Source organism: Neovison vison, chromosome 3 (assembly GCF_020171115.1).
Source record: "Neovison vison isolate M4711 chromosome 3, ASM_NN_V1, whole genome shotgun sequence".
Lineage (NCBI taxonomy): Eukaryota > Metazoa > Chordata > Mammalia > Carnivora > Mustelidae > Neogale > Neogale vison.
In genome coordinates this window covers 116,110,451-116,135,215 of record NC_058093.1, presented here as the reverse complement: position 1 = coordinate 116,135,215, position 24,765 = coordinate 116,110,451, and the positions used below count along the sequence as shown (strand labels likewise).

The window sequence follows — 24,765 nt, the reverse complement described above, 5'->3', positions numbered from 1 at the left end:
CCAGCTTCTTTAGGTGTAGGGTTATGTTGTGTATTTGAGACCTATCTTGTTTCTTGAGAAAGGCTTGTATCACTATATATTTTCCTCTCAGCACTGCCTTTGCTGTGTCCCACAGATTTTGAACCATTGTGTTTTCATTATCATTTGTTTCCATGAATTTTTTTTTTCAATTCTTCTTTATTTTCCTGGTTGACCCATCCATTCTTTAATAGGATGCTCTTTAGCTTCCTTTCTCTGTCATTTGAGTTCCTTCCAACTTTCCTCTTGTGATTGAGTTCTAGCTTCAGAGCATTGTGGTCTGAAAATATGCAGGGAATGATCCCAATCTTTTGATACCAGTTGAGACCTGATTTGTGACCCAGGATGTGATCTATTCGGGAGAATGTTCCATGTGCATTAGAGAAGAATATGTATTGTTGCTTTGGGATGGAATGTTCTGAATATACCTGTGATGGTCCAAGTGTGTCATTTAAGGCCTTTATTTCCTTGTTGATCTTTTGCTTGCATGATCTCTCCATTTCAGTGAGGAGAGTGTTAAAGTCCCCTACTCCTCTTGTATTATTGTTGATGTGTTTCTATGATTTTGTTATTAATTGGTTTATATAGTTGGCTGCTCCCATGTTAGGGGGATAGATATTTAAAATTGTTAGATCTTCTAGTTGGAGAGACCCTTTAAGTATGATATAGTGTCCTTCCTCATCTCTTTTATTATAGTCTTTGGCTTAAATTCTAATTGATCTGATAGAAGGATTACCACCCCAGCTTTCTTCTGATTTTCATTAGCATGGTAAATTGTTTTCCACGCCCTCACTTTAAATCTGGAGGTGTCTTTGGGTCTAAAATGAGTTTCTTGGAGGCAGCATATTTTTGGGTTTTGTTTTTTTATCCATTCTGATACCCTATGTCTTTTGATTGGGGTATTTAATCCATTTACATTCAGGGGAACCATTGAGAGATATGAATTTAGTGCCCTTGTATTGCCTGTAAGATGACTGTTACTGTATGTTGTCTCTGTTCCTTTCTGATTTACAACTTGTAGGCTCTCTCTTTGCTTAGAGGACCGCTATCAATATTTCTTGTAGAGCTGGTTTGGTGTTTGCAAATTCTTTCCGTTTTTGTTTGTCCTGGAAGGTTTTTACCTCTCCTTCTATTTTCAATGTTAGTCTAGCTGGATATAGTATTCTCGGCTGCATATTTTTCCCATTTATTGCTCTGAATATATCTTGCCAGTCCTTGCTGGCCTGCCACGTCTCTTTGGATAAGTCTGCTGCCAATCTAATATTTTTACCATTGTATGTTACAGACGTCTTGTCCCGGGGTGCTGTCAGGATTTTCTCTTTGTCGCTAAGACTTGTGAATTTTACTATTAGATGACGGGGTGTGGACCTATTCTTATTGATTTTGAGGGGGTTTCTCTACACCTCCTGGATTTTGATGCTTGCTCCCTTTGCCATATTAGGGAAATTCTCTCCAATAATTCTCTCCAATATACCTTCTGCTCCGCTCTCTCTTTCTTCTCCTTCTGGAATCCCAATTATTCTAATGTTGTTTTGTCTTATGGTATCACTTATCTCTGGAATTCTCCCCAAGTGGTCCTGTAGTTGTTTGTCTCACTTTTGCTCAGCTTCTTTATTCTCTGTCATTTGGTTTTCTATATCACTAATTCTTTATTCTGTCTCATTTATCCTAGCAGTAAGAGCCTCCATATTTGATTGCACCTCTTTAATAGCTTTTTTGATTTCAGCTTGGTTAAACTGTAGTTCTTTTATTTATGCAGAAAGGGCTATTATATCTCCAGATATGGTTTCTTTAATATCTTCCATGCCTTTTTGGAGCGTGGCTAGAACCTTGAGAATCGTCATTCTGAATTCTAGATCTGGCATATTACCAATGTCTGTATTGATTAGGTCCCTAGCCTTTCGTACTGCCTCTTGTTCTTTTTTTTTGTGGTGAGTTATTCCGCCTTGTCATTTTGTCCAGATAAGAATATATGAAGGAGCAAATAAAATACTAAAAGGGTGGCAAAGACCCCAGGAAAGTGTCCTTGAGCCAAATCAGAAGAGACCCCAAATCGTGGTGGGAGAGAAAGGGGGTAAAAGGAAGTTCAGGGAAAAAAATTTAAAAAAGAAAACAAATAATGAAATAATATAAAAAAGAAAAATAAATATACATATTAGACTGGTGACTAGAACAGGGTCATTCACTTCATTTTGGGTGTATTTTTGTCTCTTAGAAGAAATTACTTTCCAAAATTTTAAAGAATGGAAAACATGTATAAGAGTAAACACAATGAAGGGACGGAATATGAATATTAAGATGAAAAGAATTTTTTTTAATTTCTAAAAAAAGAGTTGATATGTAAGTTGGTTGGGAGAATAAAGAAAAAGAAATTGGAGAAGATTTGCTCAGGCTGGAGAGTAGAACAAGCCCGGTGGTAGATTTAGGATGTAGTTCCATCTATTAGAAGAAGTTGTACCCCAAATTTTTTAGAAGAAAAATCCCTATGTGTATACAAAAACTGAAGTTAGATACAATGAAGGATAACATATGACAATAATAATGAAGGTTCGAAAAAGATTTTTTAATGAAAAGTATTGTTAAGATAAAGTAGTTAAAAAACGTTAAAAGAAGAAAGGGTAAAAGTTTAAAAAAATAGCAGAAGATAAGAAAATAAAGTTAAAAAAATTAACTTTGCAAGACTAAAGTATCATGAGGAGAAAGCCATGAATTCCATGGTTTGCTCTCTTCTCCTCTGGTATTCTGCTGTTCTCCTTGGTAAGTGAACTTGGTCTTGGCTGGATTTCTTGTTGATCTTCTCAGGGAGGGGCCTGTTATAGTGATTCCCAGGTCTCTTTGCCCCAGGCGGAATTGCACCACCCTTTCCAGAGGCCAGGCTAAGTAATCTGCTGGGGTTCGCTTTCAGGAGCTTGTGTTCCCTGAATACTTTCCGTAGAGTTCCAGAGGTCAGTAATGAAAGTGGCGGCCTCCCAATCTCTGGCCTGGAGGAGCCGAGAGCTCAGGGACCCACTCCTCAGTGCGCCTCAGAGAAAAGCGCTCATCATTTCCCTCTCTCTTGCCTCTGGCTGTGCTCAGACCTCACCCAGGCTGTGACCAAGCGTCTCTGTCTCTGGCACACAGCTCCACCTGGAGTCTCGAAACTCTTAGATTGCTGAGCTCTTCCGGGGGGATCTCCCCAGATACTGTGCCATGGATTACGGTTCAAGGTAATGCTGAGTTGAGAGGTCACTGCTCAGCTCTCTTTCCTTTGCCGGCGTCCCCACTCTAATACCTGCGAGTTCAATGACACTCAGACCCCGCCGGTCCTTCTGTGACCCTGCAGAACTGGGGCCACAGCATCCCTGCATGGGCTTCAGCCCGGTTTAGCCTTGGAGCGACGTCCCTCAGTGAACATCGCTTTTAAAAGTCCTGGTTTTGTGCTCCGTTGCTTGTCAGGAGCCAGAACCTCCCCCCGGGGTCTATCTTCCCGTCGCTTTGGATTCACTTCTCCGTGGGTCCTACCTTTCAGAAAGTAGTCGATTTTCTGTTTCTGAAATTGATGCTCTTTTTCTCTTCCATCTCCTGTTGGATTTGTAGGTGTTCGGAATGGTTTGATAAGCAATCTAGCTCATCTCCTGCTATCTGATGTCAACACAGCCTGCTACTTCTCCACCCTCTTGACTCCTCCCTCCCTTTGGATTGTTAATCTTTGTACATTTTGAGGACTTAATTAAGTAATATACACTAAAATTCAGAGGATGTATCCAGAGCGAATTAACTGACACGGAAAGATAAGGCACAAAACAATTACATTACTAAACATATCTGGATCCCCAGTATTGGCCTGACTGTGGAAACTAGCTCCATACCAGCGTCCTTGAGGTGGTGTTTGGAGGAAAACAGTTTGTCCTAGGATGAGTCCTTCCCATAAGCCCGGTAGTGGCATCTGATGGTACTGGTCTTTGCAAACCTGGGAACCATAGCGAGGATAGAAGTTAAAGGAGAATAGAGCTTCATGACAAAAGACATTTGTCATGTGATAACTGAGGGAAAGATTAAAAATGGGTAAGGAAGTTATGTCGGTTTTGATCCTGTAGGCAAAGAAAAATGATGAAGGAAAGGCTGTAAGAATAGCATTGATCCTACAGTCCAATTATAGTCAGGTGAAAGTGTTTCCTGTGTCAGGATCAATTGTATGAGGGGACAGAAAAGAGGAGGATGGACACATTGGCAGATGATTGAAAATCACACCCAGTGTTGGGTTTTGTCTGATGAAAACAATTGTCCCCCCTCACAGACAAGAAGTGGAAGAAATGCGAGAAGAGCTGCAGGAGTCTAACCTCACCTTCAACCACAAGGTAACCAGAGTTGTGTCCAACACACTGACCCCTTGGGGACCCCTTCAGGTGATGGTAGTGTCCCTTAGAGCCCTGAACATGGGTTTCTGGTGTGTTGGCTTTTTCAGATCGCAGTTCAAGAGAGGAATGCTCTGGCTAACTGGGTAAATGTTTTCCATTTCCTCATCTTCATTTGCGGCACAGTTGGGCACAACTGAAGGTGGGTGTGTTTTTCTGCCACAGATGAAGGATCGGTATTGGGAAACAAGGATGATGCAGCAGAGCAGGGAGAACGCCTACCTGAAATACAGGTGTGAGAGTTTGACGTGCGTTTTTATGGGTGATTGGAGAGGTGACGGCTATGCCGTTTACTGCCTAGGAGAGGACGTGGTGTTGTAATTCTTAGAGATGTCCACTCTTTTTCTGTGTTCAAGATTGTGCATGATGAAAGGGGAGATGCTGCCTATGGGATCCATGAGGCGCGAACCGATGCCCGGAAGGCCTGAGTTGCAGAAGCCTGTGTGGCAAGGTAGGGAGCACAATGTGAAATGCAGCAGCAGCCTGATTTCGGCTGTGAAACCACACGGTGTCCTTCCTGTTCCTGTGGGTGATCGCTGTGTGTCCTGCAGAGAATCACAAGCCTGCAGGTTGTCTGAAGGGGTGACAGGAGGGTGCATTCCTTATATGCCCCCAGGCAGCAGGACACTTGCCCCCATGACAGGTGGAGCTCACGCCGCTCCACACCTTCCCCCTGCTACCACCTTCGAAAGAGCTGAGCTTGAGAAGGTGGGAGGCGAGCGTCCTTCCCACCTTGACTCAGTAGTCAAACCTTGGCCAAAAAAAAAAAAAAAAAAGACTATTTGTGAATAAGGGCATTTATTTACTCATTATGGAGGTTCCTATATTTTTGTTTTATTTGTCATCCATAGGACCATATTGAGCAATGAAATATATATTTCTCCTCTCATGTTATCGGTGCAATGCCATAGCTTTATTGCTCAATCTGCCTATGATTTCTTTGTTCGTGACTATACAAATGTCAAAGTCTGTTTCTTCCCTGTAATGTTTATTTGTTGGCCAGTCACGCATTCTAGGTCCCAACTGCAGGATGGACAAATGAACCATCCACCTGTGGCTTGAGAAAGGAACATGGGCTGTTCATGTTGAGGGTTCGTGGATGTCACCCATGCAAGGCTATTCTCACTTAGGTGTTTAATCTATGAAGAGAAAGTGATTTTGTCTGATGTGTGTTGAGCACCCCAATTTTAGTGTTGATTTCCAGCCAGTTGTACCCCGACCTGTCCACACATGATGGACTACTTACAGAAACATTGGAGCCAGGGCCCTGGAGTGTCTCACGCAAGAGGTGACTGGTGTCTCTCTTTGCAAAGGAGTCACTTGAGTCATGGGTGAAACCCTCTGATAAGGGACCCAAGTTTGGGAAAGAGTGCAAGATGGGAGAGGAAGGCATGGAGGGCATGCAAACCACAATAAACCTCTGACATTTGTCTGATCTAGCATCTAGACTGGTTCCCAGGATGAACAGCAGCACTAGCCCTCAAAGGGACCCAGAGATGCATATGGTAAGTGGGTGGGCATTTTTAGTTGTGCCCGTTTCTGAAATGGATTGCAGTGTGGACAGGTCCCTGTCCTGGCCTTGTGGCCTTGGTGTGTGTCCTGCAATCATCCCTTTCAGAGTGCACGCTGTTCACCGAGGAGCCTCCGGGCTTCTCTGTTAGAGATCTTCAATTTCGTGCTTCCTCCCAAAGCTGTAAATGCTTTGAGACATGAGACACGTGATGGAAGGATGCTCACCTCATGCATCTGTGTGTGTGTGTGTGTGTGCGCGCACGTGCGTGTATGTGTGTGTGTACATAACTCGAGGAGGATGACATCTCACTCCACAGTGAAGTCAGCTAGCCCAGCTGACTCTTTGTGGTTTGCTTTCCTGTGGGAGCAGGAGCATTTTTAGTATTCGGGTCAGGAGACTAACCTGGGAGGGTGTCTGCAGAAGTCATCAGATGGAGAATGGGAAAAGCCAGGACTGCGTCACACTTGCCCCACATGCTTTGGGCAGCTTGAGTGTTTGTGGAGAAGGTGAGCTATGACCTCCCGTGTGTCCCATCTGAGTGGATGAAGATGAGAGCTGGACTCCCTCCAGTTGGCCCATGGATGAGATGATGGTGAACTCTGGCAGGTGCCAGGTGTGTTATAGAAAATACCCCTGGAGAAGCATCCCTGAAGAGGGAATCCTAGTGACTCTCTGCAAGGCCCACACCTCACACGTGTTTTACTTGTGCTCCCGTTAGCGGGTTCTGATGGGGTCTGATGGCTGTGCCAGCTCATAGCGTCTCTCCCGACCCATCCTGGGAGCATTGCCTGTGCTCTCGACACACTGGTTTGCATTTGGGGATATCGAATCGGCCCATCAGTAGTTCTCAGCACCAAGGACTAGGCATTTGCTCTGTGCCTGAGCTAAGGACTGTCTGAATGTCAGGGACATGGATCCACAGAGCTGGTCTCGCGCACTCGAAGGGGTCCTGTTTCTCTCAGAAAGCACTCTTCCAGGTCCTCTGCAGGACTCCAGACACTCCTATCTCCTCAGCGGTGTCTGTGGCCATGGACAGCCCTTGTGGAGCGTAGAAGATCCCATTGTCAGGGAGGGAAGCAGAGCTGCTCAGGGGGGATGCTGGTGGGCTTCTGGTTGACCCACAAGCACCTGCACTTCCACTTGTGGACACCAGGCTTTCCAGGGCCTCTCATTGTGTTTGTTCTCAATGTACAGAAGGAGATGCTGTGCTTGCCCTGATTGGGGAGGTGTGGTCCCAGCTGTCGATACCGCCCTGTCCTGAATGGAGTTTTTTCCTTAGTTGATTATCCTTGGTTGCCCACTCTTGTCTCTGTCGAGGTGTGCAGACCTATATTAACATGTGGTGACAGTAGTTTTCCCCATGACATCTCTTCACCACAAGTTCTAGGTGAGACACAGGAGGGGGGCAGCCATTCTGGCACAGATGCTACTGTCTTGGAACATGATGGTGGGGAAGATGCATGTGCAGATGTGTACCCCCGCCTGCCCCCAGTGCACACCGGTAACGTAACTGGGGGAGGAGGACCCCTCCATCCACAGTGAAGTCCTCTGGCCAGCCCAACTCCATTTAGGTTACATTCAGGTGCACTGGTGTTGTGCTCATGCTGGGGATAGATGGGTCTGGTAATCCTCACAAATGGAAACTGGGGAAAATTCTCTCTGCATTTTATACTGTCTCCTTTGCAGTCTGCAGTGTTCTCAGGGCATGTTTCACGAGTCATCCCCATTTTACTTCTGCTGGAAAATGTGCCGTGCAGAACCAGTCCACTTAAGACCCTTTCTACAAGTATTTTGAAGTGTCAATGCTCTCAGGTGCACTGTCGTAATCGCACACTGGCTCACACGTTCTGAAGGGGAACGCCAGTGATTACGTGCATGACCACTGCCTCCCAGCCCTTCAGCTGGGTTTCCAGGAGCAGGTCATTTGGTCCTAAGTTAGTGTGAGAGCTGATTTCTTTTCTCATCACACGTGTGGAGTTTTCCACTGGGAAGCATATACTCTCTTGTTAATTCTCTTATATGGCCTTCCCATCTTCATTTCCCATTGTACAAAATTACTCTGGAACTCAGTAGGTTGAAATTTCCAAATGACTGTGTTTTAAGACAAAAACAGGGGGTGCCTGTGTGGCTCTGCGGGTTAAAGCCTCTGCCTTAGGCTCAGGTCATGATCCTAGGTCCTGGGATCAAGCCCCACATCAGACTCTTTGCTCAACGGAGAGCCTGCTTCCCTTCCTCTCTCTCGCTCTGCCTCTCTGCCTGCTTGTGATCTCTGTCTGTCAAATAAATAAAATCTTTAAAAAAGAGACAAACACAGCTGCTGAGTGTAAATAAAGGTTTTTGGTATCATGTCCCTCGGAAGACACTTTTCCAGTGCCCCTGTCAGACCACAATGCCCTAATCCCTCAATTGTCTTTGTAGCCATGGACAGAAACTGTAGAGAGTTGAGGACACCTTTGTCAGGAGAGAGGCAGCATGGGGAGAGTCAGGGACTTACAGGCCAACGATTCCCCTCAAGTGGCTCGGAAACTTTGTGGAGAAAGGGCATTCAGTTTCGTCACATTCTCTCTATTCTGACCAAACCAAAATCTTCTCTGGTGGCTGAGGAGGATAGAGGAAGTGTTGTCCAGGATGTCGATGCCTCCGTGTCTGGAATGTGCTGCCTTATTAGTTTGCAGTGATCTTTTTTCATCTTTAAGACACGACTTCTTCCTAGAGAACGTGGGCAGACATGGGCAGTGATGTTTGGTGACAGGCTATTCCTGTAACAGCCATTGCCCTCTCCCCCCTCATTGTACTGGCCCCAGATGGGAGGGGTATGTAAGTTTTCTAACATGATGCAGCTCTCCTGGAAGGTGGCATTGGAGAAGGAGCGGGATGCTGAGAGCTCTTTGATTTGGTTTCTTTTCTTGGTGTTGCAACTTTTGTCTGTTTTGCTAAAATATTTTCTTGTCTGTTCTGCAGGTCGGTAGAGGTGTGAGAGAGTTCCCTCATTGCCCAGGCCTCCTCCGTATGCCCTACCACATGGGGTAGAATGTATCAGACTTCCCTCCTCCTCATTCACCTCCACAGTGGTGGACATGGGGGCCTCAGCCACACCTCGTTCCTCCACCACATGGTGAGATGATCTGAATTGACGTGGGTTATAGAGCTTATTCATAGTTGAACCACTTCTGTTGGTGGAGAGGATGGAGAGGTGGTACCACAAGACTTTGCAATGCAGCAATAAGCCCAAGTGAGGACATGGTAACATTCCTCCACTTTGTCTGACATCCATTTCATGGACTGTCTGGTTCGCTATTCAGAACTGTGCAGCAGGCATCTACCATGGAGAAGAAAAGTGACATTTCACAGAGGACAGACATAGAAGCATTGCCCAGGTGCACTACGCAGACACAATGTTTTGGGCTCTGGGCTGGACGAAGAACAACCTTCACATCAGTCTCACATGTGGAGGCCCCAGTTGTCCAGCATGATAGATTAGTTATGGAAACATCTGTTCCCAGGCAGAGTGGTCATATCTGCGAGGGGGATGGACAGTTCCCTCCTTCGTCCACAGGGGTCAGGGGAGTCCTGTGAGAAACAGAGTGGACCCTCCAGAGGGAGAACGGGGAATAGGCTGGGGTAGGTGGGGAGGGTTGGCTTGATCCTGTGTGGTCGTCGCCAGTCTGAATCCACCTCTGTCCCTTCTAGGCCTTCAGTCCCAATCAGAAGCCTATGGAGCTCAAGAAGACAATAGCAGCACCGTGCCCAAGAAGGTCCCAGAGAGGAACCAAGTAAATGCTGGGGTGTTTTCAGTTGTACCCATTTCTGGAGTTCTTTTCCTCTCTGGGCAGCACAATTTCCTGACATGTGTGTGTTGGGTACATCCTGGGGTCCATGTGTGGTGTCATTTTGCATTCAAAGTGGCAAGTCTTCATGTAGAGCTTACAGGCGTCTCTGTTTCCAGATCATCACCTTCTGGTTGTGTCAGTGGAGCAAAGGCAGATTTTGTGTTTAGGGCTTGACATTCAAGGGGAAACTGGGCTGGGGACGCTGTATGATTCTGAAGTTCTTCAGGACATGCGTGCATGTGCCTGGCTATTTGCACACACTGAGCAGTGGGCAGGGGCCATTGATGGGAAGGAAGTGTCTCCATTGCACCATGGCAGGCTTCTTTCTCTTACTGTTGTGCACATCCAGCATCTGCATACTTTGTTCTGGGAGGGATGAAACACCTCTCACTTCATCTGCAGCGTGTAGGGTTTAAGCTGTCATTTCCTTAGTTGTATAAATGCCTGACACAGGGCTGTGGTCCCTTCATTGTTCATTAGTGTAGGGGTCTGCCCTTGTCCTGTGCAGGTTAGAAAGTTGTGGGTAATGCTCTTGTCTGGTCTGGGAGGTGAGAATGAAAGAAAAAGTGGCAGATGCTGGAGGCAGGTGAAGAGGGTTCGTTGGAATGTTGCCCAGTCACTTCCAAGTGGAGAAGCTTCTGTCTTTTCCATGGTGTGGGTCAGATACAGATGCTGGAGCGTCCTCCACAAGGACCACCGATGCTGCCCACAGGCCTCTCGTGGCATGGCAGAGTGAAGGCTGCTAAAGACATGGCAACTTTCTTCTGGTTGTTCTGTATTTAGAATTGATGGACCTTGTCTTCCAGTCATACTGAGAGGGTTCCTTGTGGTGGCAGAGAGCTGCCCTTCTCCGAAAGCTGGGCACATCAGGTGTCACACGCTCATGGTATGGAGATGATGTTCTGTGCTCTGGGAGGGATGAGGCCTTAATGTGAGGAATTGAGGGTGTGTGTCTGAGAGAAGGGAGGGACACACTGATGACAGGACATAGACCATGTGTTCTGTATAAGGGAAGAACTAGAGATGTATCCAGAAAGAAGGGAGGAAGCCCCAAGTCACACAGAAAGAGGAGGTTGTGGATGCCAAGAAGGCTGGAGGTGCTCAGGGAGAGGCTGGGCTTCTCTCAGGGAGGGTGAGGCCATTCCTGGCTGCCAGCAGCCTGAGAGTGAGTGTGAGGACACCGTGTGGTCTACAACTACAGCTGCATGTGTTCACTCACACAGTGTGGATCACGCCGTTATTTGCCTCAGAATGTCATTTTTGCCATGAAGCCATTCACTCATAGTCTGTGAAGATCATTGTTTCCCTGAATTTCTGAAAATTATGAACCATGTGAAAGAGTGTCGTGGATATTTGGGAAACTTAACTTGGTCTTTGGGGATTCTTGTCTGGCTGACTTTAAGTCCCGCAGTGAGAAAACATGAAGACAAGACAGAGAACCAGTGAAGGGTGGCCACCCTGCTCTCAGTCCGAGTCAGACTGTTAGTGAGAGAGTCAGGGTTGGCCAGGAGCCGCCCTAGCTGGAGCCCTGTCACCAGGCCTCCGCATCTGCATCACCACCCTGCCTGCAGCTGTGCACTTCCCGGGGACTTCAGTCCCAGTGTCCAGATTTGCCTGTGTTCCTGAATTCTCAGCCCAAATACCAGCTCTCAGTGGGGCCTTCTCAGGGCCTCAGCTTTTATTTTAATCTTTCATAAAGAGAACATATTGGATTCTGAGGTCACTAGAGCAATAGGAGCATAAAGTAACTGCAGGGGCTCCTGGGCGACTCAGTCGGTTAAGCAGCAGAAGCTTGATTCCTGCTCAGGTCATGATCTCGAGCTTTTGAGATTGAGCCCCAAGTCGGGCTCGGTGCTGAGTGTGGAGCCTATCTGGGATTCTCTCTCTCCCTCACCTTCTTCCCCATTCCTCTTTGCTCACAAGTTTGTGCTTTCTCTGTCTCTGTCTCAAAAAGAAAAAAAGAATAATAATTGGCAAAGAATCTGGGCTCTGACAATTCACTGTTCTCACTGTTTAAATGAAAATAGCTCCATGCCAATGAGAATCAAAAAATGTTTATTTAAGTCCACAAATACACTAAGAGTGTAATACCTCAGCTCCGGTAGTGGCAATTCTCATTTCAAAGACGAGGCAAAGAGCCCCCTTTTTTCTATTAAATGTCAGGTCCTAGCCACAATGAAGTAAAATATAGTTAAGAGAACAGGTACAATCAGATATTTCTATGTGAGATGTGAAGACAATTATTGTCTATTACATACAGACTCACAAATGTGGCCACAAGTGTTCATCCAAGGCCTCAGATACACTATGGGAGGCAGAAAGCATTTAGGAAAACACAAGGTCCCATTGTACTAACCCAAAACCTCTTGCCTTACAGGGTAATCATTTTGTAATCTGAAGACTTCCTTGACCTCCAGCAAGCAGGCTCCAATGAGTTTCTACTCAGGATATGAATGCTTCTGCCTGGTGGTCTGAATGCTTTCCCTGCCCATCCTGTCCCCTGTGCTTTGTCTCTCCTGGTTTCTCCCCAATAAACTGTTCATGGTTCTGTCTCTGTGTCAGCATCTCCCTTCAGAGGGATCTACAGTCCCTCTCCTTTGAGGGCACAGGGTGAAGCCTTCAGACACAGATAACACCCTGGCAGCAGTGGGGGAATGGAGGATAGAACTAGATTACCCTTCGTGGTACTACTACTGCAAGGGACCCCAGGAACCCTTCTGGGGAGGGGGCCCAGATGGAATTTAGAACTGCTGGTGTTTGTATTAACTCTGGTGACACATCCTCTTGAGCACATGGCACCTGCTATTTTAGGGGGGTAGTGATCAGCAGGACAGGTGTCTGTCCCCAGGCAGTGGTCTACTGTGACAGTGAGCAGAGCATGAAGTGCTTGTGGGGCCCTGAGAGCCTTGGTGAAGAGGCCCTGCATTAATCCAGGTTTTGTGCAGGGTTTTCACCTCACCAACTGCCCCCCCAGCCACAGGGGGGCCTTGAGTGGAGCTGATGGTGGCAGTGTTTGTGGTAAGACCCATGATGCCCCACAGTCCTCCCACAGTTTCCCTGTTGAGGGATGGGCAGGGCAGAGGTCCCTGACAGGAGACCCATCCCTTCCTCAGCAGCAGGAGGATTTGGGTGTGTATGCTTCTGTCCCCTTTTAGGCCCTTTTTGCCGATCCCTTCTGCAGCAGAGCTGCTGGATCCTGCAAAACCCTCCTTCTTCCCAGGTCATGGGATCCAGCTCCATTCTCACTGCCCCAGGATAGAGAGCCAGAGCTGTATTTCCAGCCGGTTCACCCGATGCCCTGGGGAGACTCTGGGGCCTTTGCAGCAACTTCCTGCCTCCTGAGGTGTGACGGAGAAGCTGCCTTGTTGGCTGAGTGCTGAGTAGAGGGCTCTGGGAGCTTCCCCAGAACATACTGGTAGGTGAGAAAGTACAGGCGATGGCATATTGGGGCTCTTCCCAGGGTTTGGTCCTCATTGTCCCTGAGGGCATTTGAGGACCCTACTTTACTCAGGGGTCTCTGGATTGAGAGGTCATGGGACACTTCAACAGAAATACTGTGGTTGGTTTTTTACCAATGCCGACTTGTTTCTGGGGAGAAATCATGACTCAGCTTCAGAGAAACTGGAGCTACATTGGGTTGGGCCAGGAATGCAAGAACTGCTGACCTTCAGGACCTTCTAGAAGGAGGAGCTGGGATACTGCTCTCTGAGTTCTGCTGGACCCAGTACCCCAGGTAAAAGCACAGACTGTCCTGCACTGATGCTTTTATTACTTTTCAGTGTTTATTTTTTTCCAACAATGTTACAGTAGTTGGAAAACAAGTGCAAGCTTGACAGGTACCTGATTCCATAAACCTTTCATTTTTTTAAGGTTAAATTTACAAGGAAAACAGGAATTGTTTTATTTATCCTTTCTCATGTTCATTGGAAGGAAACTCATCAATAATATCTTCAAAACGTGCCTTTTACCTCATCTCCTTTTCTCTGTTTTCTTTTTTAATGATTTTATGCAAGTACAGTGGTGAGGAGGGGAAGGCAGAGGCAGAGGGAGAAGGTGACTCAACACTGAGTGGGGACTCCAACATGGGACTCGATCCCAGGATCCTGACATGAAGACCTGATCCACCCAGGTGCCCCTGCTTATCTCTTTATTTTCAACTGAGATTTGCCATGTTTTCTAATTTTCTCATGAGCCGGTAACAATCTTCAGCAGTTTTAAATTGGTTGCAGTTCAGTAAGAGCTCTTTTGCAGGATTCCACTGAGACTTCTTCTGTTCCAAGTGTCAGGACCACTTCTCAATATGCGGAAGATTGTACTAAGCAAAATTTGTGAATCCGTGTTTGAAAAAAAGCTGCTGCTATTTGTTGAAGATATTAACATAGATGCTTAGCTCCACTGATTCATGCACTTCCCACTTTTTTCTTTTCCTTTGTTGCTTATTTCTAATTCAGATATCATATTCATGGCTCTTCCTGAGTTTTCCATGCCTCACATGTACTTTCAAGGTTCCTTTGTGACTTGTAAAGAAAACAGACCTTCTGGTGAGTGTGCAACTTTGTGTCCCTTCAGGATTTGTTGTTTACATCTCTATTAACATTTCTCACCCATTTAAAACTAATATGCCACCTTGACATATTACAAAACAAGTGTAATCTATATGCATCCGTATGATTTCATTTAATTATAGTGTATTTATTTGAGATTTTCTGTTTATGACTAAGGCCTGAGAATATCTCCCAAGTTCATTGAATTTGGAAAAATCATATATCCTAAGTATGAAATTTTGAAAGTTTGCATATTGAAATATGGAATATGAAAGATGCATGTTTGCATCTCCTAAATGGAGATGATGCCCCTTTTAAGTTAAGGTTATTTGCTGAGGAAAGTTCAAGTGGACGTAATCATTGTGAGGGAAAAAAAAAATGTCTTCCATTCTTTTCCAAACGTGCTGCAGTTGCTCCATTATCTTATGTCTGGATATGGGCAATTATTTTTTTCTTTTCAAATTTTTATTTAAGTTCTACTTAGTTAACATGCAGTGTATGGATATAAGCAATCTTTTGACAGTATCCTTTTTTTAACCATTTATTGATTTCATAAATTAACATATCCTTCTTTCTTCTCCATTCTAAGAAAATCAACCAATGTACCATCTACCTTTATGACCCAATTCTTTGTTTTTAGGATTTTCTTTATTAATCTGAGAGATAGAGAAAGAGAGAGCATGTATAGAGGGAGCTAAGCAGAGGGAGAAGCAGACTCTGCTGAGCAGGGACCCTGCTGCATAGCTATATCCCAGGGCCCTGAGAAATGACCAGAGCAGAAGGCAGGTGCTTAAACCCCTGAGCCACTCAGGCGCACCCTTATGACATTTTTTTTTAAAAGATTCCATTTTTACTTGGACAGACAGAGATCACAAGTAGGCATATAGGCAGGCAGAGAGAGAGAGGAGGCAGAAGGCTCCCTGCTCAGCATAGAGCCTGATGCAGGGCTCGATCCCAGGCCCCTGGGATCATGACCTGAGCCTGAGGCAGAGGCTCTAACCCACTGAGCCACACAGGTGCTCCCCTTATGACATTCTTTTTTTTTTACAATTTTATTTATTAGTTTTACAGAGAGAGAGCACAAGCAGAGGGAGTGGGAGAGGGAGAAGCAGGCTTCCCATAGAGCAGGGAGACTGATGTGGGGCTTGAGCTCAGGACTCTGGGATCATGACCTGAGCCAAAGAAGATGCTTAACTGAGTCACCCAGGCGGCCCACTTATGACATGGTTAATATGACATCTCGTATAATTGAAGCTTTTCCTCACTGATGGGCTTTACCTGTTTTCCCATCAATAACCAGGGGATTGCATTTTTTTTGAATATTCTCAATAGTGTTTCAGGTCCAATATACTGTTGTATTAGCATTACAAATTATTTTTGAATTTTGTTAAATAAATAAGACTAGATCTTACTATCACTATATGATTAGGCATATAGACACTATAATAATCTATAATACTCTAAATTCAGAATCCTTCCAGAGTTTGGGCTTTCAATATTTTCTTGTGATCCCCTAAGAAGTAAATTGTTTTTTGCACAAAACTTAACATCTGGGGGGGACAAGATGGCGGGGTACAAGGAAGAGGCATCTTTTCAGCTGGTACCCCAAAGTGAGCTGATTACCTACCAAAGAACTCCGTTACCCATGAAATCAGACTGAGATCAGAATTATACATGTCTGGATGTCTACAGGGGCAGAAGACGCCAGTGAGCAGGTAAAGTGGAATGGGAACAGCGGACTGATATCGGAAGATAAACAAAAGGGGGAAGGAGCCACCAGAGGCGACCGGTTCAAAAGTAATACCCCAATACGAGAGAGAGTGCCCTGCGTCTGGGGACCAGCATTAACTTGGAGACTGGTTGAAAGCACTCCAAAAGAGCAAAGGATCACGGGGTCAAATTGTGGGAATCGGGGCGGCTAGGGACAGGGGCTTAAGTCCCAGGTCCCAGACGGCCTCCCCGGCGTGGAGGCAGAGAGAGTGCGGCAGAGAAACCGGCTCCTTGTCCCTAAGCCTCCAGCGCGCCCAAGAGCGCGGGGGTTCCGGCTCCTGTGAGGGGATGGGAGCTGCGCCAGTCTGCAGAACGCGCACTAGCCCTACTACAACGCTTGAGATGCGCGCGCACGTCCCTCCAGCTCTCCTGGGTTTCTAAGGCCCGGGGGCGCTTCTTGACCCGGGCCATTGTTTCAAAGTCTAAGCCGCGCGCGCGCGAAACTCTTCCCTGGACAGAGGCGCGCAAAAGCCCAGCCTGCGTCTTATGGACCAGCGCCCCGTTCTCAGTGCCCCAGACGCGCGCCCGACCCACAGCCGCCTCTGAAAAGAGGTGCGCGCAAGCCGGGCACTCCCAGCCCGGGCCATCGGCAAAATCTCAGTGTGCAATCGCTGCTTGGAACCTCTCTGGTGGTCAGGAGCTCCCAGACAGCCACCACTGCCTTGGCTTTGGGGACGAGCAAAAGTTCCTGCGCCCCCAGGGTCTGCAACTTGGAACCTGCACTGCCAGCGTCCAAGGGGGAATTTATTCAGCTTCTGCACCCAGACTGAGGCTTCTCTCTGAGACGGAGATCAGGAAGTGTTCCAGGGTGCACCTTGACTGCACCAGAGTGGATACATCCAGCTACATCTGTTCAGTCTTCTCCCACCAAAATGACTAGGAGGAGGAATGCCCAGCAGAAGAAAAATACAGAGGATGGACCTTCTGCAATAGAGCTAATGGCTATCAACATAGACAATATGTGGGAAAGAGAATTCAGGCTAACAATTATCCAGGCAATAGCTAGCTTGGAGAAAGCCATGGATGACCAAACAGAATTGATTAGGGCCGAACTGAAAGCGACCAGACAGGATGTCCACAATGTTAGGGCAGAGGTCAAAGCTACCAGGGAGGAGGTCCACAATGCTCTCAATGAGTTCCAATCCAATCTAAACTCTATCAAAGCTAGGATAACTGAGGTAGAAGATAGAATTAGTGATCTGGAAGACAAACAGATAGAGAGAAAGGATCAGGAGGAAGCCTGGAACAAACAGCTTAGATCCCACGAAAGCAGAATTAGGGAAATAAGTGATGCCATGAAGCGTTCCAATGTCAGAATTATTGGAATTCCTGAAGGGGAGGAGAAAGAAAGAAGTCTAGAGGATGTCGTGGAACAAGTCCTTCATGAAAACTTTCCGAATCTCGCGAATGAAACCAGCGTTCATGTACTAGAGGCTGAACGGTCTCCACCCAAGATTATACACTCCAAAAAAACATCACGACACCTGATAGTCAAATTGAGAAATTATAATTGTAGGTAAAATCTCTTAAAAGCTGCCAGGGCAAAGAGGTTCCTTACTTACAGAGGGAAGCCCATCAGAATAACGTAAGACCTGTCCACAGAGACCTGGCAAGCCAGAAGAGGCTGGCAAGATATATTCAGGGCATTAAATGAGAAGAATGCAGCCAAGAATACTTTATCCAGCAAGACTGACATTCAAAATGGATGGAGAGATAAAGAGTTTCCAAGACCGGCAAGGCTTAAAAGACTATGCAACCACCAAGCCGACACTGCAGGAAATATTAAGGGGGGTTCTATAAAAGAGGAAAAATCCCAAGAATAGCATTGGACAGAAATATAGATGCATTCTACAGAAAGAAAGACTTCAAAGGAAACTCGATGTCAATAAAAACGTATCTATCAATAATCACTCTCAATGTGCATGGCCTAAATGCACCCATAAAATGGCACAGGGTTGCAGATTGGATAAAACGACAGGACCCATCCATATGCTGTCTACAAGAGACCCATTTTGAACCTAAAGATACACGCAGACTGAAAGTGAAGGGGTGGAGAAGCATCTTTCATGCCAATGGGACTCAAAAGAAGGCTTGGGTAGAGATTCTCATATCAGATAAATTAGACTTCAAACTAAAGACTGTAGTCAGAGATACAGAAGGACACTACATAATCCTTAAAGGGACTATCCACCAAGATGATCTAACAATTGTAAATATCTATGCTCCCAATATGGGAGCAGCCAATTACTTAAGAAAACTGTTAATCAAGATAAAGAGTCATATTGATATGAATACACTAATCGTAGGAGATCTTAACACGCCTCTTTCAGAATTAGATCGTCGAAGCAGAAAATCAATAAAGAAACAAGAGCATTGAATGACACATTGGACCAGATGGACCTCAGATATATACAGAACATTCCACCCTAAAACAGCAGAATACTCATTCTTCTCAAGTGCACACGGAATCTTCTCCAGAATAGACCACATACTGGGTCACAAATCAGGACTCAGCCGATACCAAAAGACTGAGATTATTCCCTGCATATTCTCAGATCACAATGCTTTGAAACTGGAGCTCAATCACAAGGAAAAGTTCCGAAGGAACTCAAACACCTGGAAGCTAAAGACCACCTTGCTTAAGAATGTTTGGATCAACCAGGAGATCAACGAAGAACTGAAACAATTCATGGAAACCAATGAGAATGAAGACACTTCGGTCCAAAACCTATGGGATACAGCAAAGGCGGTCCTAAGGGGAAAATATATAGCCATCCAAGCCTTGCTCAAAAAAATTGAAAAATCCAGAACACAGCAGCTGTCTCAACACCTTAAGGAACTGGAGGATCAACAACAAATCAAACCAACTCCACACATAAGAAGGGAAATCATCAAGATTAGAGCTGAGATCAATGAGGGAGAAACCAGAGATACAGTAGAATGTATCAATGAAACTAGAAGGTGGTTTTTGAAAGAATCAATAAGATCGATAAGCCACTGGCTACACTAATCCGAAAGAAAAGAGATAAATCCCAAATTCATAAAATTATGAATGAAAAGGGAGAGATCACAACTAACGCCAAGGAAGTAGAAACAATCATCAGAAGTTATTACGAACAGTTATATGCCAATAAGCTTAGCAACCTAGATGAAATGGATGCATTCCTGGAAAAATATAAACTACCAAAAGAGAACCAGGAAGAAATCGACAACCTGAATAGACCGATATCTAATAACGAGATTGAAGCAGTGATCAAAAATCTCCCAAAAAACAAGAGCCCAGGACCTGACGGATTCCCTGGGGAATTCTACCAAACCTTCCAAGAAGAAATAACACCTATTCTCCTGAAGCTGTTTCAAAAAATTGAAGCAGAAGGAAAACTTCCAGACTCTTTCTATGAAGCCAGCATTACCCTGATCCCCAAACCAGGCAAGGACCCTACCAAAAAGGAGAATTTCAGACCAATATCACTGATGAATATGGATGCTAAGATTCTCAACAAGATCCTAGCCAACAGGATCCAACAACACATTAAAAAGATTATCCACCATGATCAGGTGGGATTCATCCCTGGGCTACAAGGATGGTTCAACATTCGTAAATCAATCAATGTGATACAACAAATTAATATGAGAAGAGAGAAGAACCACATGGTCCTCTCAATTGATGCAGAAAAAGCATTTGACAAAATCCAACATCCGTTCCTGATTAAAACGCTTCAAAGTATAGGGACAGACGGAACATTCCTGAACCTCATCAAATCTATCTATGAAAGACCCACAGCAAATATCATCCTCAATGGGAAAAAGCTTGCAGCCTTCCAATTGAGATCAGGAACAAGACAAGGATGCCCACTTTCACCACTCCTGTTCAACATAGTATTAGAAGTCCTAACAACAGCAATCAGACAACAGAGAGAAATAAAAGGTATCCAAGTTGGTAATGAAGAAGTCAAACTCTCTCTCTTCGCAGATGACATGATTCTTTATATGGAAAACCCAAAAGACTCCACCCCCAAACTACTAGAACTCATACAGCAATTCAGCAGTGTGGCAGGTAACAAAGGCAATGTGCAGAAATCAGTGGCTTTCTTATACACTAACAATGAAAATACAGAAAGGGAAATTAGAGAATCGATTCCATTTACTATAGCACCAAGAACCATAAGATACCTGGGAATAAACCTAACTCAAGAGGTAAAGGATCTGTACTTGAGGAACTACAGAACACTCATGAAAGAAATTGAAGAAGACACAAAAAGATGGAAGACCATTCCATGCTCTTGGATCGGAAGAATAAACATTGTTAAAATGTCTATACTGCCTAGAGCAATCTATACTTTTAATGTAATTCCTATCAAAATTCCACCGGCATTCTTCAAAGAGCTGGAGCAAATAATCCTAAAATTTGTATGGAATCAGAAGAGACCCGAATCGCTAAGGAAATGTTGAAAAACAAAAATAAAGCTGGCGGCATCACCTTACCCGATTTCAAGCTTTATTACAAAGCTGTGATCACCAAGACAGCATGGTACTGGCATAAAAACAGACACATAGACCAGTGGAACAGAGTAGAGAGCCCTGATATGGACCCTCAACTCTATGGTCAATTAATCTTCGACAAAACAGGAAAAAATATACAGTGGAAAAAAGAGAGTCTCTTCAATAAATGGTGCTGGGAAAACTGGACAGCTATATGTAGAAGAATGAAACTCGACCATTCTCTTACACCGTACACAAAGATCAACTCAAAATGGATAAAAGACCTCAACGTGAGACAGGAATCTATCAGAATCTTAGAGGAGAACATAGGCAGAAATCTCTTTGATATCAGCCACAGCAACTTCTTTCAAGATACGTCTCCAAAGGCAAAGGAAACAAAAGCGAAAATAAACTTCTGGGACTTCATCAAAATCAAAAGCTTCTGCACAGCAAAGGAAACAGTCAAAAAAAACAAAGAGGCAACCCAGGGAATGGGAGAAGATATTTGCAAATGACAGTACAGACAAAAGGTTGATATCCAGGATCTATAATGAACTCCTCAAACTCAACCCACACGAAACAGACAAACACATCAAAAAATGGGCAGAAGATATGAACAGACACTTCTCCAATCAAGAAATACAAATGGCTATCAGACACATGAAAAAATGTTCATCATCATTAGCCCTCAGGGTGATTCAAATATCCAACTTTTGTAGCAACATGGACGGGACTGGAAGAGATTATGCTGAGTGAAATCAGTCACGCAGAGAGAGTCAATTATCATATGGTTTCACTCATTTGTGGAGCATAACCAATAGCATGGAGGACAAGGGGCATTAGAGAGGAGTAGGGAATTTGGGTAAATTGGAAGGGGAGGTGAACCATGAGAGACTATGGACTCTCTGAAAAACAGTCTGAGGGGTTTATGTGGTGGGGCGTGGGAGGTTGGGGTACCAGGTGGTGGGTATTATAGAGGGTACAGCTTGCATGGAGCACTGGGTGTGGTGTAAAAATAATGAATACTGTTTTTCTGAAAATAAATAAATTGGGGGAAAAAAAACCACATTGAGATATCACCTTACACCAGTTAGAATGGCCAAAATTAACAAAACAGGAAACAACATGTGTTGGAGAGGATGTGGAGAAAGGGGAACCCTCTTACACTGTTGGTGGGAATGCAAGTTGGTGCAGCCTCTTTGGAGAACAGTGTGGAGATTCCTCAAGAAATTAAAAATAGAACTTCCCTACGACCTTGCAATTGCACTCCTGGGTATTTACCCCAAAGATACAGATGTTGTGAAAAGAAGGGCCATCTGTACCCCAATGTTTATAGCAGCAATGGCCACTGTCGCCCAACTATGGAAAGAACCAAGATGCCCTTCAACGGATGAATGGATAAGGAAGATGTGGTCCATATACACTATGGAGTATTATGCCTCCATCAGAAAGGACGAATATCCAACTTTTGTAGCAACATGGACGGGACTGGAAGAGATTATGCTGAGTGAAATCAGTCAAGCAGAGAGAGTCAATTATCATATGGTTTCACTCATTTGTGGAGCATAACCAATAGCATGGAGGACAAGGGGCGTTAGAGAGGAGTAGGGAATTTGGGTAAATTGGAAGGGGAGGTGAACCATGAGAGACTATGGACTCTGAAAAACAGTCTGAGGGGTTTGAAGTGGCGGGGGGGTGGGAGGTTGGGGTACCAGGTGGTGGGTATTATAGAGGGCACAGCTTGCATGGAGCACTGGGTGTGTTGAAAAAATAATGAATACTGTTTTTCTGAAAATTAATAAATTGGGGGAAAATGAAAAAAAAAGAAACACCTTAATCTCTAGTGAAGACTAAGTATTAACCAATTGTGAACTGTTACAACAGAATTCTTCAGATGGCAAGTTTATGAATCAGTTCAGCACAAAACATGTTTAACAACAGACTTATATGTTCTTCGTTTCTTTGCAGTAACAAGTCAAACACACAATCCTATATCAAGTGATCAATGTTTTAGCACTTTATCCTATTTGGAAAAGAGCTATATGTCCAACAAATTTAATTTTGTTTTCCAAGCAAAACTTCAAATTTTTAGGTTACCAAAAGACTTTGAAAGCTACCTCAGCAATTACCCATTAAAACTTGGAGACAATCAGTTGACTCATCTTTTTTGATGAATAACCCAACAGAGTTAACAGCAGGTTATTTGAACTTCAGTCAGCCTTGACAGAATAAAAGCTTCACATTTACTACTGTAATGTCAAAGACATGTCCACCTTATTTAAGTCAACAAACTTAACTTAGTTCAAATACGGATGCTGTGCCCACTGTAGAAAGGAACTGTCAGTTAAGATAGGTGAAATAAAGATAAAGAGAATTACAACTTTTATTTTTGTTTGAAGAGAAGTTGGAGTCTTCTATGGGCTGACAGGAGTAAGAAGGCACATTAATTTGCTCACTGGGTTCCTGGGAAGGAGGTACAGGTTTTATTCTAGATATGCACACCCATGAAGAGTGTCCTTCTAGCTTTCCCGCAGTGGGAGTACATAGTATGATCCGATATGGACCTTTCCATTTTCGATGTAGGTTTTCTGTTGTATGTGACTTCCATTTTATTTAAATAAACCATGATTTATGTTCAAATTGGCCCCACTCCACTTTGAATGTTTCCCTGAGACATGGGTGGGAAGATCTGGAGTGGGGGGTTGTTAGGTCCAGGGGATTATCTTCTTCCTCCTTGACAGGAAGAGAGAAGCCGTAGTGCAGGAAGCATTGAGGATGATCGAGAGGACAGTTATGCAGGCCGCACCCAAGGTGGTGCAGAAACAGGAGAAGGGGGACACAGAAGAAACAAAGTGCTGCCAGGAGGCAGAGAAAGGATTCCCAGTTTTAGAGCTCATCAGCTCCAACAGAGGAGCAGAAGCCATGTTTTCCTGCCAGGAAGGAGGGGTTAAGCGGTCCATGTCTGGCCAAAGAAGAAAGGGAATTTCCCTGAAACAAAGGGAGTTTTGGCAGCTGCCTGGGAATATTCCTCAAAGTCTCCATCTCGAGTAAGACTAACCCCAGTTGGCTCCAGTTATAGCCATTAACACAGAAATGAGTAAAGGAGAACCCCTCACATCTATAAGGAGAAACAGAGAGAGAGAGAAAGTCAGAGTCCCCTTTCCTAGGGGTGGCCTAGCAACCTGGGTTTACTAGAAGGCTTATTTATGTAATTATCACCCAATATGTCAGGAGGGAGTTCACTAGCTCACTGGTTCAGGCAAACACATTCTGCAAAAGACCCTTAGGTCGGGGACCCAGTGTAGAGCAATGATGACCTAGGCATGAACAATGAAGGCACCCTAGGTTCATGCACCCTGTTTCATGTACAGGAGATCTAACTGATAGATCCCACTGAGGCCATGCAGTGTTACAGGAGCTCAGTCCTCTCCTAACTTTTGCAATCCAAATTATTTCTAGTGGGTTCAAAGGCATCCCAAGGTAGAGTCCTTGGGACTGAAGAAGCCTACTGAGGCCATGCTCCCAGAAAAGGAAAGAAGGTCCATTACCAAATCCCCCCTGATGCCTGGGTGGTGTCCTACACAGGATATGTCAGAGCTGCCCGTATGTCAAAAGGCACCCTCAAGAAGGCGTCCCGCAAGACATCGCTATTGATCACCATTCTACCTTCTCGGGAAGGCATTCCTGCCATAAAAGGCCCTGGAGGGGTGCCGGCATCCCTCTTCTTCCCCATCGCATCCTAGGCTACAGATGGGTGCCCGGTGAATGGACTAGGATATTGTGCCATCCTATACTCTAAAAGTTGTGTCACTGCCCTGCCATTTTTAACCCATGGGAAACAAAAAAGTTTGGCAAGGGGAAGTTACCCAATTTCATAGCTTGAAGTAGTTTGGAGAAGACACTGACGTGAAACAGTAAAGACTGAATCCCATCATGGTCTATGTGACATTCCAACACATGGGGTCCTTACCGCCCACTTCCCTAGGAAATGATCCCAGGTTGCATTTTTTTTTAAAGATTTCATTTATTTATTTGACAGAGAGAGATCACAAGTAGGAAGAGAGGCAGGCAGAGAGAGAGGAGGAAGCAGGCTCCCTGCTGAGCAGAGAGCCCGATGCCGGACTCAATCCCAGGACCCTGAGATCATGACCCGAGCCAAAGGCAGCGGCTTAACCCACTGAGTCACCCAGGTGCCCCCCAGGTTGCATTTTAAT

The 24,765-nt window shown here is 44.9% G+C and overlaps 1 protein-coding gene and 1 long non-coding RNA gene across 3 annotated transcripts in view; both read left to right on the top strand.

Annotated features, from left to right (window-relative positions):
• The window catches only part of LOC122902784 (transport and Golgi organization protein 1 homolog), a 112,525-nt gene that overhangs the window by 3,178 nt on the left and 84,582 nt on the right, over positions 1–24,765 (top strand). For both annotated transcript variants that reach the window (XM_044242758.1, XM_044242756.1), the window contains exons 2-3: positions 4,295–4,355; positions 4,463–4,498. In XM_044242758.1, coding sequence (XP_044098693.1) covers positions 4,295–4,355; positions 4,463–4,498 — 97 coding nt within the window. The remainder of the gene's footprint in view (positions 1–4,294; positions 4,356–4,462; positions 4,499–24,765) is intronic.
• LOC122902785 lies at positions 4,827–8,923 on the top strand. Its single transcript, XR_006383869.1, has 3 exons — positions 4,827–4,863; positions 5,853–5,917; positions 8,887–8,923. It is a non-coding gene; the product is annotated as an uncharacterized LOC122902785 (long non-coding RNA).